This window comes from Pelobates fuscus, chromosome 8 (assembly GCF_036172605.1).
Source record: "Pelobates fuscus isolate aPelFus1 chromosome 8, aPelFus1.pri, whole genome shotgun sequence".
Classification (NCBI taxonomy): Eukaryota; Metazoa; Chordata; class Amphibia; order Anura; family Pelobatidae; genus Pelobates; species Pelobates fuscus.
Genome location: NC_086324.1, coordinates 31,939,446 through 31,953,874, shown reverse-complemented (window position 1 = coordinate 31,953,874; position 14,429 = coordinate 31,939,446). Strand labels below are relative to the sequence as shown.

The window sequence follows — 14,429 nt, the reverse complement described above, 5'->3', positions numbered from 1 at the left end:
CCAAAGCCAGATCACCCAGCGGAATTTAACCCCCAAAAGAAGCAAAACATAGCCCTAACCATCATGGGGAGAAAACTTAAAAAGCAGAAGCCTGACAAACCCAGGCTGGGAATGAATATCGGGGACATGCTTCGCCAAGCGCATGGAGCGCTAAGGCCCAATATGGCGGCCGACATTACAGATTGCTCAGACTACTCAGATGACTTCTCACTGAATCTGAACAACACTACACCGCCAGCCTGGTGAACCCACAACCAGTCCCACGGAGCGCTGATTCGGTCCCGGTGACAGAGGCAGCCCTGCGGGTGATGCTCACTGACCTGACGAAAACGATCCAGGCGGATGTGGCCTTGCTCCGGGCGGACCTCACAGGCCTCGTGGGCAGGCTGGGGGCTGTGGAAGCCTCGTCTGATATGCACTCCCAGAAGATCGCGGCCCTCGAACAAGAGGTCCAGGCCCTCAAACAGCATCAGGCCAACACAGACCTGCGCTTCACAGATCTTGAAGACAGGAGAAGGAGCAAAAACCTCAAGATACGAGGAATACCCGAGGACATACCAGAGGCCGAAATCCCGCATTTCCTACGGAGACTAACGGCATCCCTACTCACGCCACGACAGGCCAAAAACATAGCCTTCACCGGAGTGTTCCGCATACCCAAGCCACGGAAGGCACCGACCGCAGCACCCAGGGACCTGGTGGTCCAATTTCAAACCATTAAAGAGAAAACAACAGTCCAGGCCGCTGTACGAGGGACTCCCATTTACAAATTTGAGAACCTGGACATATCTTTCTTTGCCGATGTCTCTGGCAACACACTAAAATGGCGAAAATCCCTGCAGCCTTTTACCACCCTCCTACGGGACCATAATATCCGGTACCGGTGGCGCCCTTCGCAGACCCTGCTGATCCTCCACGGGGACAACCCGCACTACGTCCACACTCTACAGGAGGCTGCTGCACTACTGGGGACCCTGGGCCTCCAACAGACCACCCTGCAGCCACAAACACCTTACCCAGCTAAATCTGCCACACACGCGTGGAACCCTGCAACGGCCACCTCTTTCGTCCCTCGGAAGACCATAATAGGCACGCAAGCAGCTGGCGCAACCTGAGGCCTTTGCCCATGTATCGGGACTCACACCTCAAGACCCCATGTAACAACATGGACCGGGACTGTGTAAAGTTTAATTGATTTAGTTTAATTGTTTTACTCCACTGAATATAAATAGCTTAATTTTTGTTTTCTCATTTAACGATTTTTCTCTTACGTTAGTTTCCGCTAATATTACCCCTATGGCCCGCGCTTCTCACTACCCCAGGAGAGGGGATGTCCGTAAGGGGACATGACACTAACCACACCACTCACTAGCGGACCAAACCACAGGGTGACATCTACCACTTCCCCCTCTTCTTCTTCCCCCCCCCCAGCTCGGGGATACAGAGCACCCCACTCAGCATGCTTGGATAGACAAGTCCTCTAGACACCTCTAACACCTCATACACTCGACTTACCCTTACAGAGTTAAAATGTCAACGTTATCTATACTAGTTAAAATCATTGTATATTCTTGTATACCGCAAAAAAAAAAAAAAAAAATGGGCAAAATATTTGTATTTCCTTTACGCATTTTGAATTGTACGAATTTATACTGCCACTAAAGCAACTGTTTGAACATGTGCCCGCAAAAATAAAGAATTTATAAAAAAAAAAATAATATCAGGAAGTATTACTTTACTGAGAGGGTAGTGGATGCATGGAATAGCCTTCCAGCTGAAGTGGTAGAGGTTAACACAGTAAAGGAGTTTAAGCAAGCGTGGGATAGGCATAAGGCTATCCTAACTATAAGATAAGGCCAAGGACTAATGAAAGTATTTAGAAAATTGGGCAGACTAGATGGGCCGAATGGTTCTTATCTGCCGTCACATTCTATGTTTCTATGTAATGTATATTAAATAGTCAATGTTCTGTTCACTGAGAAGAAAATTTCAGTCCATTATCATAGCATATTTGGTGACATACGTAATTGCAATTATTTTTGAGAAAGAAAAGAAAATTTGACATACAGATTTGCTTGTGGCGTATATTAAATGTTTAAACAATGTTGTCCTTGGTGTTCTATTCCTGGAAGAGATCATACAGTATTTTTTTTTGGAAATCTGTTATCATTTTGATGAATCCATTTACAGTGAAATTCAGCCTTGCATTCGGGTTCATAGAAGTTTCAAGTTTTATGTTCTATGTTTGGCGCTGTTTACAATCCTTATCGCTACAACTGACCACAATAACAATTTCACTAGCCTAAATTTATAGCATTAGAAAAGAGACTTTGTTAAAAGAATAGTGTTGGTAGTATCTGAAGTATTTGTATATGTTTATAATCTTTTTAGGGAAGATGGTTTAGTCCGATCTCAGTCATGTTTTAGCATGGAGGAACCAAGGAACTTTCAGTCATGTTTCTGGGACAATGACCCCGTTAGCCATCATGGTTGTTCCTAGGATCAATGACCAGGTAGCTTTTTTATAGATATTAGTTAGTGGTCAGTCTTGTTTTTGGAGATAATAAAGCAGGAAGTAGTCTGTCATGTTTCTAGGAGGTATGGACCAAACAGCCGTCAATCATGTATCAAAGACGTACATACCAAGCAATGGTCAGTCATGTTTTAGGATGGGATTGATGTACCAAGCAGTGGTTGGTCATGTTTGGAGGAAGAATGCAACAAGCTGTGGTCAGTGCTTTTTTTGAGAAAGAATGTACCAAACCGTAGTTGGCTATATGTCTAGGGATCAGGGAGTAGGCAGCTATCATACAGAGCGCTGCTTAAGTTTAAGCAATGTTCCTTATGTTGATGGAAGTACAGAAGATAGAACCTACTTTTAAAACGTTAACTAGAATCCACCTGTGGAGTAACGCAGCAGAGCTGACCCAAGCAATAAGCTGCTACATCATATAGCATCTATAGTTTTAGAACTGCTGTTCTAAGCTAACATTTTATTGTTTTCTGCAGGTGCTATTACATAAAATACCAGATTTAAAAATGGATGGAACAAAGTCAGAGAAATCGCAGGAGAAAAGACCACACCAGCAGTTACCTCTTCTTCCTGACTCTCAGACGCGCTCCCCGTTCCAATCCCAACAAAAACATGCTCAGGTTTTGTCCCAGCATCTTCCCTTTGTTTTTCAAAGTTCTCAGGCCAAGGAGGAGGCAGTGAACAAACACACAAGTGTAATCCAGTGTACTGGACTGGTATCCAAGCCTTTATCTTTATTAAATCAATCCAACAAGGAAAAAAATTTAAAACTTGGAGCTAACCCTTCTGATGGACTCAAAACAGGGAACAAAAATACCTCGGAAGAATCAACCCAATCACCCAGTGACTTGAGAATAAAAAGGGTAAGTGTTTACAGTATGGATCTCAGTCCTCAAGATTTTGGTGGTCTACAACAGTGTTTCTCAATCTTTTAGACCTGCAGGTCGAAACAAAATCCTAAGTACCCCTGCCCTGAGAAAGTAATTTCTATTGATTTAAATTCCAAATATTTAAGTCAATCCCATATTAGAAAACATACCTGGTTAAAGGTAGTAAAGAATAGTTTTAAAATAAATATGATGTATTGTGAATATTATGTATGCAAGGATGAGTGTATGAACTATTAATCTGAAGTCACAAAATTAAATATAATACACAGAGGACACTTGACACATTTACACACTGGGAATGACACAAATTTACACACAGAGGAAACTGACACTTACTGACAGACAGACTCACTCACTGATTGATACTGACATACACGCACACACATTCACTGAAGGGCACGCACACACAGATGACACTGACACACACATTTACACACAGATGACACTGACATACATTTACACACAGAGGACACTGACAGAAACACAAAATATTACACAGAGGACATACTCACTAACCGACACGCTCACTGATTTGACACACTTACAGACACACACACACCCCAATGACACTGACACACACAGTAAAACACTGAGGACACACAGACACACTTAGTGACACACACATTCACTGACAGACGTGCACACTCCCAAATTATTATTATTTTTTATTATTATTATTTTCATGCCTTTGTGAGAGCTGGAGTGGATCATTTCTTTGGGTTCCAGTAGGGATACTTTCCCTGATGTCCATTAGGGATCCTTTTCCTAGCATCCATCGTGTGGTTTGTGTAATATTCTTGCTCTTTCATCACTGCTGCCTCCAGCACTGTTAAGTGATGCTGGAATGACAACATAACCCAACTCCTGGCATCACAGCAGGGCACAAGGGAGCAGTGCTGGAAGAGCACCCAGATTACAGCCTCCATTCTTCACCAGCCAACTGTCTCTCCTGGGGGACGCTAAGGTGACCCGCCAGCCAGCTCTTGGTGTACTCGCTGTCTGTAGTGCGCGTACCCCATGAGTTGAGAAACTACAGTCTACAACACACAGAATTCTTTGAATGCAGTAGGTAGCAAAATAGGTATGGGATTTGTAATTCTACAACATGTGGGTGCCAGAGTTAAATAATTCTGGTTTTCAGAGAATAAGGTGATGGGAATGCACTGTCAGTTTGTGCATCACCATTTTCCTTGTGTGAATACAGCTTCAAATTTTAATCACAAATAAATGTAAGTATACTTTGCATAAAACTGGCATGAGATTAGCTTGGTAAAAACTTAGTAGATGCAGCTTACAATTTCAATTTCTTCCAAGTTTATTGTATTTGTTGGAGTTGTGATTTCGATAGGAACTCAGCAGTGCATGATCAGTTCAGCTTCCCTTCATTGATGGTTCTCTCCCTAATGTGTACATATGTAAATACTATGACACTTTGTTTCCTCTGGCATACTTCTAGGTTTCTGACGATAGTCTAGAAAGAAAAATGGGGCTTCATATGAAGGCAGGGCTGTCATTTACCAATGATGGATTATTATTAGTATTGCCATTTATATAGCGCCAACAGATTCCGTAGCGCTTTACAATATTTTGGGGGATTTAACTATAAATAGGACAATTACAAGAAAACCTACAGGAATGATAGGTTGAAGAGGACCCTGCTCAAATGAGCTCACAGTCTATAGGAAGTGGGGTATTAAACACATTAGGACAGGAAATAGCAATCAAATAAGGTGGAGTGAAGCAGAGTTGGAGAGAGTAAAGTGCTGCCCTTTAGGAGAGAGCCAGAGACAGGTATGTAAGGTAGAGGTTACTCTGGGGGGCCATAAGCTTTCCTAAAGAGATGGGTTTTAAGGCACTTCTTAAACGATTGAACACTAGGGGAGAGTCTAATGGCGGTATGCAGGCTATTCCAGGATGTATAGTGATTAGCAGTGTTCTGCTAAATTCAGCAGAATTACCCTCTTACAATTTCCTCTCTAACTCCTTCCTTTACTCCAATGGTTTTGATCTGCCTTTCTGTTTCCTGTTCTTCCACCATTTATATGTTGAAAACACTGTAGATCACTTTAGGTTTCACTTTTAAGAGTCTCCTGGATGTTAGTTTGAAAATGATGTAAATTCTTCTTGCTCTGCTGGGATTCTAATAAATTCTAGGAATTGCAGGAATGTTCCAAAGTCTCTCAATCCTCAGACTTTATCACAAAGTAAATTACCACCCAGCCTGTAAGATGACTGAGCTAAGGCGGCTTTGACTGGATGTTTAAGAGTTGAGACACGAGCACTTTATCTGATTGTCCTTTGTTCTGAGCTAATATAGCAGAAAGATTCCGCTTGGCTGTGCTGCTGAAGGCTTGAATCTGTCACCGAAAAACAACTTTACATTAATCAATAGAGCATAAAGGCTGTCTATATGTTGTGTTAACAGTTTTTTAAAAACTAGTTCAGCAGTTCCAAAATGTCTTCAGTAATACTTTTCTGATTAATTGTTTTGGTAAACTCTAGTGCTTAGCGCTCATCTTTACTCTGAATACCTACCGGCATTCTCTTATCCTTTATTCATTTTGTTTTCTTTTTTTTTGTTTTTGTTTATACCAGTCATTAAAATTAAAAACAAAACACAAAAACAGAAGCACTGGGTCAAAGTTGGAACAGTAAAAAAAATTAAAAAGTAAAATATATATATATAAAAAATTAAAAATGCCCAAAGATACCTGTTAAAATGGTGTTTATCATATGTTCTTTAATTTGAAAAGTTGGAAATCTAAAATAAAATTAAATAAAACCGAAATAGGATTAAATAAAACAGATCACTGCCTGATTTATAAAGAGACAGATATCCCTTTAAATCATTCAGTATTTAAAGTGAAAGATCAGAAAAATGAAAACGGACAAATATTTCTCAAATGACATCACAACGAGGACAATGTCCTCTTCAGAATTCCTTCTATTCGACCAGGAAATGGCAAACTTGTATGACAGAGCTAGATATGATTAACATGACTCTGTTTTGAAAGGATTGGTAGAGGATGTAAGAATTCTGTGCAATGTTTTCCATAAACTTATTAACAGTCTAAGTTGTGCTTAGATGTTTCATGATATACCTTAGCAAACAGAAGTTTGGATTAGGAAAACTATGCTTAAAAAGAAACATGAAAGATCGGCATGAAAAACCATTTTAAATCGTTGAGTTCTGATGGCCTGCCAGGGCTGGAGGTGATAACGAGATTTGCCTGATCCTGAAAGTGTTAATAACCGGTAAATGAGTTAAGAGTGAAATTCAGGCTTGATTCAATACATGCCATAAAACCAATAAAGCAATAAGCCCAGAGTTGAGTATGTTGAAATGTGTCATTAGGAATGCAATATAAAGAATGTGCTGTATGCTCTATTGATTAATATGATCATATTTTTAGATAACGTGTCCACTTTTAACACTTTTGTAAGCCACCTCTCTTAGACAGTCTGTTACAAGGCTTCCCAGCCGTGGATGTATGAGACTGTATTGCAATCAAAGCCCTAACATACTCGTAAATCTAAATAGAATCTCAATGGGTAATGACTCTGGAGACAATCATCTATTAAAATATTACTAACGGCAAGCTCTGTTTTACTTGGTGTTACCTCAAATTATCCCTTTGGGAGAAATTCAGATCTTAGTCCTAAACGTGCCTGTCCTCTTCTCTGCTCTCTTGATGGAGAGTACAGAGCTAAATATTTGGAGTCTCTCCGCGATTTCTTTATCAACCACAGCAAAGTCATCAAACTTTGATTTTTTTATGTCAATACGTAGCCAGTCACCGCCGTACAGCTTGGATTAAAATGACATTGAGAATGTAGAAGTGTGCCAGGGACTGCACCAGGACCATGTTGCTTAGTTTGCCCCTGTAAGATGCACTCCTAATTTAAGCTGGACCATGATTTGACGTCTTCCTTTTTTAAGGTTCACATGGTAGGTCTTCCTTTTATCCTTTTTTTTTTTTTTTTTGTAACTGAAGTTTGTTTTAATATTATTGTTTTATTTCTGTGCAGGATCAACAGAAACAGGCATTCCCAGCACAGTTAAACAAGCCACAAGAAGGCTCCAAACACCAGAAAAAGACTATTGCAGGTCTACCAGTCCCAAGTTCTGTGTCTAGCTCTTTAGTTCATCAACAGACATGTTTAGAGAATAACCACTCAAACCCTTTCCTGACAAACGCACTTCTAGGTAACCACCAGCCCAACGGGGTCAACCCCTGCATTATCCAGGACGCTCCTCTTGCACTTACCACCAAAGTAAGGAGCCAGACTAAACCAAACGATGGAGCCACATCATCACCTGCTTCCCCTTTTTCCTCCCCACTCAATCTAAGTCCTTGTGTGAAGAAAACCCCTTCCAGCAAATCTGTCCATAGATCCACAGCCTCTCCCATCTTACAAAACCTTTGTAAAGAGAAAGTTTTGCTAACTAATTCTACACCAGCAACAAAAACTTCCCATCGTCTCAATTCAGCAAAGTCACTCCTGGACAAATTCCGTGGGACTGATTCTGATATTCCCAGCAGCAAGGATTCTGATGATTCCATTGAAGAGGATGATGATGAAGATGAGGATGATGAGGATGATGAAGATGACGAAGAAGAGGATGATGAGGATGATTCTGATAGTCAATCAGGTTAGTGCCCTGTTCTACTTAAAAGATAAAGTGATAAACCTGACTTCATTATTTCAATTCATGTGACTTGCTTATTGTGTTTGGAATATAATATTGAATAGCTTAAAAAACATGGACAGGCAGGGGTGGGTTGCAATGAGGTAAAACGAGCAGTTGCCCAAAATAATTTACTAGAGTTGACCACACATGGAAGTTGGGTACTTTGGTTGCACTCGGCTTGGACTCTTCATGTAAATTGCAGACACACCATCTCTTTCCCTGGATTTGTGAAGCTTGTGGCTGCTTCACGCTTCCAACCTCTTCTCATACATGGCTCTGTGTGAGTGGGTGTATACATGGCTCTGTGTGAGTGGGTGCCTGTATACATGGCTCTGTGTGAGTGGGTGCCTGTATACATGGCTCTGTGTGAGTGGGTGCCTGTATACATGGCTCTGTGTGAGTGGGTGCCTGTATACATGGCTCTGTGTGAGTGGGTGCCTGTATACATGGCTCTGTGTGAGTGGGTGCCTGTATACATGGTTCTGTGTGAGTGGGTGCCTGTATACATGGCTCTATGTGAGTGGGTGTATACATTGCTCTGTGTGAGTGGGTGCCAGTACACATGGCTCTGGCTCTGTGTGAGTGGGTGCCGGTATACATAGTCTGTGGGAGTGGGTGCCGGTATACATGGCTCTGTGTGAGTGGGTGCCGGTATACATGGCTCTGTGTGAGTGGGTGCCGGTATACATGGCTCTGTGTGAGTGGGTGCCTGTATACATGGCTCTGTGTGAGTGGGTGCCAGTATACATGGCTCTGTGTGAGAGGGTGCCCGTATACATGGCTCTGTGTGAGAGGGTGCCCGTATACATGGCTCTGTGTGAGTGGGTTCCAGTATACATAGGTCTGTGTGTGTGGGTGCCTGTATACATAGGACTATGTGAGTGGGTGCCAGTATACATGGGAATCTGTTTGAGAGGGTGCATGTAAACATTCTCTGTGTGAGAGGGTGCCTGTTTACATAGGTCTGTGTGAGTGGGTGCCTGTAAACATTCTCTGTTCGAGTGGGTGCCTGTAAACATTCTCTGTGTGAGTGGGTGCCTGTAAACATTCTCTGTGTGAGTGGGTGCCTGTATACATGGCTCTGTATGAGTGGGTGCCTGTATACATGGGGGTCTGTGAGAGTGGGTGCCTCTATACATGGGGGTCTGTGAGAGTGGGTGCCTGTATACATGGGGGTCTGTGAGAGTGGGTGCCTCTATACATGGGGGTCTGTGAGAGTGGGTGCCTGTATACGTGGGGTGTCTGAGTGGGTGCCTGTACGCTAGCAGACAAATAGTTCTTCAAATTATCAAGTAATTTGCGAACGTGCATTGTGTTTATCTTTAGCCGCCATGCGGTCATTGATAAGTATCCAGTTCCAGTGCTGTAAATTGCTTGTATGTGGATATTAGTGATTTTTCACATCCGAACAAATTTTACAGAATTAGCCGCATCGACAGAATCCTGGCTGCATTTGGCTTTAGTAAATCTGCCAATTGCCAGTGCCGCCGTCATTCGGTCCTTTTCACCAACCGAATGGACAAAATCTGGTGTTTAGTGAATAACCTATTAACGATTATACCGCCCTCCTTGCCAATTGTCTCCATTATCTGTATATTTATTATCGTTTCTTCCTTGTGCCGTATCCCCGTATCTTGGTGCGGCCATTTTGTTCTGTCCATGATGCGTGCTTTTATAATTATACTGAGGGATTATGGGTAAATTAGATTTGCAACTGAAACAGAACCTTGATTTAAGCTTTGATTAATATAAGGAGATAAATGTAAGGTAACACCTGGTTTGTGTGCTAGACAGCAAAAGCTACCATGACAGTCCCAATTTATTGGTATTGCCATGGCAACTCCATCAGGGATAAACCCCTTTTTTTAGGGTCACGGTAGTGTTGCTATGGCAACACCAACACATTTATAGTGTTCTGGTAGAGTTGCAGTGGAAATGAATTGGGATACCAGCCATTTTATTGATGTTTTTCCACTTTGCAAAATGGTGAATGGTAAGTGGTGGGTGATATCAGTTGAGGCAGATTTGAGTAGCTTCAGCCATTAAACTCGGGAGTCCTAGTATTGACAGCTGCTTTTAAATGACAAGCCAGGGAATCAGCCTCCATTTATTGTGTGTGTGTGGCAAGAGGATTTCATATATATATATATATATATATATATATATATATATATATATAATGAATAATCTCTTACACTCACTCTTAAATGTCCCTTTGTTGCCGGGTGCTAAATAGCCAGGGCTTTAGTATCCATATATCCAAAGGGATAGCCGCACTCACTGGGTTAAAAGGTCCAATTTTTATTTAAATCTTTAAAATCACGATCAACGTCCTTCATGTATTGATCCTGATGAAAGTCCTAGATGTAGGACTGAAACGTTGATCGTGATTTCAAAGATTTAAAATAAAGATTGGATCTTTTGACCCAGTGAGTGCTGCGACCTCTTTGGATATATATATCAGACATTAGGTTGCTAGGATATGACCTGCCAAGAATGGGGTACAAAGACGATGTGGCAGGCTTATGCAAGGTATGATTATATACTATAACTAAACCCCCATTTTTATTATTAACTAGTAGATGTGTTTTTAAATAAAACGATTACAATCTTGTGAGCCATGAAATTGCCATTTAGTGAATGAATGAGTGCACTTGATCTAGTATGTTTTGCTAAATGGCGCTAGCAGCACCCTTATAATCTATTCATGTTCAGGTGAGTGTAGCCCTCTTGTTTCATATATATATACAATATATATGAAACAAGAGGGCTACACTCACCTAAACATGAATAGATTATACGGTATAGATTATTATATAGATTATATACACAAACTGCTCAAAAAAAATAAAGGGAACACAAAAATAACACGTCCTAGATCTGAATGAATTAAATATTCTTCTGAAATACTTTGTTCTTTACATAGTGAATGTGCTGACAACAAAATCGAACAAAAATAAAAAAATGGAAATCAAATGTTTCAACCCATGGAGGTCTGGATTTGGAGTCACACTCAAAATTAAAGTGGAAAAACACACTACAGGCTGATCCAACTCTTGCTAATTGCCTATAATTTCCACCTGTCGTCTATCCCATCTGCACAACAGCATGTGAAATTGATTGTCACTCAGTGTTGCTTCCTAAGTAGACAGTTTGATTTCACAGAAGTGTGATTGACTTGGAGTTACATTGTGTTTAACCCCTTAAGGACACATGACATGTGTGACATGTCATGATTCCCTTTTATTCCAGAAGTTTGGTCCTTAAGGGTTTAAGTGTTCCCTTTATTTATTTAATTTTTGAGAGAGGGAGGGGGGTTGTGTGTTTCTCTTTATGTATGTATACCAGTTATATTTTGTGCACCAATAGAAGTATAGAAAGGTCTGTATTTGCACATCGTTATTCTAAAGTTAAATTCTGTACTTTTTTGTTTGTAGAATCTGACAGTAATTCAGTATCTGACTCAGATGGGTCAGAAGAAGATGACGATAAAGATCACGATGACTCTGATAGTGACACAGAAGGAGAGAAATCCCTATTGAAATTTAACAAAACCACCTCATCTGTGACCAGCACAACGAACAATATCACGGCTCTCTCCACGCCCCTAAACCTACAGGTGGTAAAAAAACCTAGCTCCGCACCAGGCGCTCTCTGTCCAGAGGCACAGTCCCCAGACTTTCTTGGTACATCTTCATCTCTCAGCCCAAGCACACCATGTGGTATGTTTTATTTGAAAAATATACATTTTTATAAGTCAAACCATTATGTCTTTAAAGGAATGCTCAAAGCAGCTTTAGCTTAATGAAGTAGTATTGGTGTTTAGCTCATGACCCTGCAGTATCAGTGCTCAATTTTCTGCCAACTAGGAATTCAATCACTTTGTTTATGCAGCACCAGCCGCACCTCCTCTGTATGTGACCTACACAGTTTTCCTACACATTTCCTGTATAGAGAGATCTAATGTTTAAACATCCTTTATTACACAATGTTTAATTTAGAATTTCTTGTCTACAGCTCTGCTAATAGTCTTCTAGAGCCTGTCGGAGCCTCCTGTTTGTGATTTAAATTCATTTAACAGAGCAGGAGATTTAAACCTCTAACATAAGAACACTGAGCTGTAAATCTGATTGTAAATTAAACCATTTCTCAGGTAGGCTGTGTATGTCATAGCCAGGGTATGAATCTGCGGGAGCATGATATATGAATTAAAACTGCTTCATTAAGCTAAAGTTCTTTTGGTGCTTAGAGTAACCTATTAAATATTCAGCAATTGCTGATTAGTCATTCTTAAAGAAATAATCCAAGTACCATAACCACTACTGCCTATGTAGCGGTTATGGTACCAGGAGTACCCTGGCTTCCCCACTGCAAGTAATCAAACCATTTTAGAATGATTTGACGTATTACATAGGGACTGCTCCCTGCCTGAGCTAAGAAGCTCTGCACTGCTGGATTAGTTATATGCCTGTAGTATTGCTGTAGTGGTTATGGTGCTTGTAGTTCCTTTTAAAGGGGAATCTTCACTTTGTCACTTCGAGCACATTTTTATAGAAAAATCAAGAGCTAATTAGTAGCTATAGTTTTCTTTAACAATATTTTAGATGCCAAGCTATAATACATTTATCATACAACACAAATCATTATTACTCTTGTGATTTCATGAGCATGATCCGACAGCATTTCAGGAATAAAAAAAAATGCCTGAGCATGCGTTGCCCAGTGAATTGTGGGAAAATGGTAGTTCAACAACTAGGAATGCAGCGGATGTAATTTTGTTATATACTTACCTCAACTGAACTACTGAAGCAAATATTGCAGTGAGTAAAAGGGATACTTCCCAGGGGGGGAAAAATGCTGCAGGCAAAGGCTTTCATACATAGTCCAAGAACATGACTTTCTATATATACATTTAGGACACTCTATCTATCATGCGCAAACCGATAGCAGGATGTTAAGATTGTTCGGCTACATCAGGCGAGGGCAGGGGAATTCCGTGCACCTCTCTGTGATTGATCCTGATTCACCTTAATAAATGCTGCAGCTGTTATGGTAACTAACTCTCTGTAGATTGGCTGAAAATTCTTAAAGGCTTACTCCAAGCATCATAATCACCACAGTCCACTGTAGTTGTTATGGTGCCAGGCGTACCCTGGCCTTATTTACTGGTAATGGGCAAACTGTTTTGTAACAGTTTGCCCTCTTACCTGGGTCCCTGCCAGATGCCAAGGGTCTTTTAGTGGCCAGTGGTAACATCCACAGAGAGCATTCCTGCTGGCCTTTCATTGACTGAGAGCATTAGCTGGCTCTTTTTAAACCGTTTACAAACAATTTTATATTTTTATATTTGCATTTTAACATTGATTCATTAATTATTGGACATGACACATCAGTTTTTTGTTGTTTTACTACTGATGTGCATATTGACTAATATAGCAAAGTTATCATTCAATATGTGGACTATTTCTATTTAAACTTCTGTCAGAGGTGATCCCATCGCAAATCAACGGGTTTAATTGGGAAAAAGTAAAGATTTTCTCTTAATGTCAGGGTTTTTTGTATTTTTCTTCTTTTTTTTTTTTTCTTCCTTTTCTGAGCATGTGATGCATAAATATGAATAAACTTTCAAAATATTTCAAAATTTAAGGTCAATCAATCAATGTGGTTGTATCGCACCTTCATGTGCCGTAACCTTTTTAACTTTAAGTTTCAGGCAAAAGACGAAGAGTAACAGATGAACGAGAGCTGAGAATGCCATTAGAATATGGGTATGTTGCTACTAGATTTTAAGCCAATATACGTGCACCTGCATTGCAAAATGATAGTGTGATCCTTCGTGTTGAATTATTCAGAGACCGTTTCCGTTAAATAAAACAAACATTGTCTTATATAGCTGGCAAAGGGAAACCAGAATTAAGAACTTTGGTGGACGTCTTCAAGGAGAAGTGACTTACTTTGCACCATGTGGAAAGAAATTCAGGCAGTACCCAGAAGTAATGAAGGTATCGTTCTTTAAAAAAAAATTATTTTATTATTTATATAGCGCCATCAGACTCCGTAGCGCTGTACAATTTATGTACTCATCTATTATTAAAAAATTATATTTAACATCCATCATAAATATTTTCACTTTTGTAAATGTCTGTGTTGTAAAATGTCTTGTTGACTGTGTTTTTATAATTTCTCAGTTAAACAGCTGTTTGGTGACTTAGATGTGGTAACACTTTGAATATTCTTGTCGTGGTCCTAGCCTCCTATTTTGGATATAGACATGTTGCACATTAACTGGTACTTGTTTAATCTTGGTAAAAAA

General features: G+C 40.3%; 1 protein-coding gene across 13 annotated transcripts in view; it reads left to right on the top strand.

Annotated features, from left to right (window-relative positions):
* Positions 1-14,429, top strand: part of BAZ2B (bromodomain adjacent to zinc finger domain 2B) — a 217,099-nt gene that overhangs the window by 163,908 nt on the left and 38,762 nt on the right. For 12 of the 13 annotated variants that reach the window (XM_063429654.1, XM_063429653.1, XM_063429652.1 and 9 more), the window contains 5 exons: positions 3,010-3,396; positions 7,453-8,077; positions 11,554-11,838; positions 13,824-13,884; positions 14,010-14,118. In XM_063429654.1, the coding sequence (XP_063285724.1) occupies positions 3,010-3,396; positions 7,453-8,077; positions 11,554-11,838; positions 13,824-13,884; positions 14,010-14,118 (1,467 nt within the window). The remainder of the gene's footprint in view (positions 1-3,009; positions 3,397-7,452; positions 8,078-11,553; positions 11,839-13,823; positions 13,885-14,009; positions 14,119-14,429) is intronic. The other variant, XM_063429646.1, reaches the window with a different exon arrangement.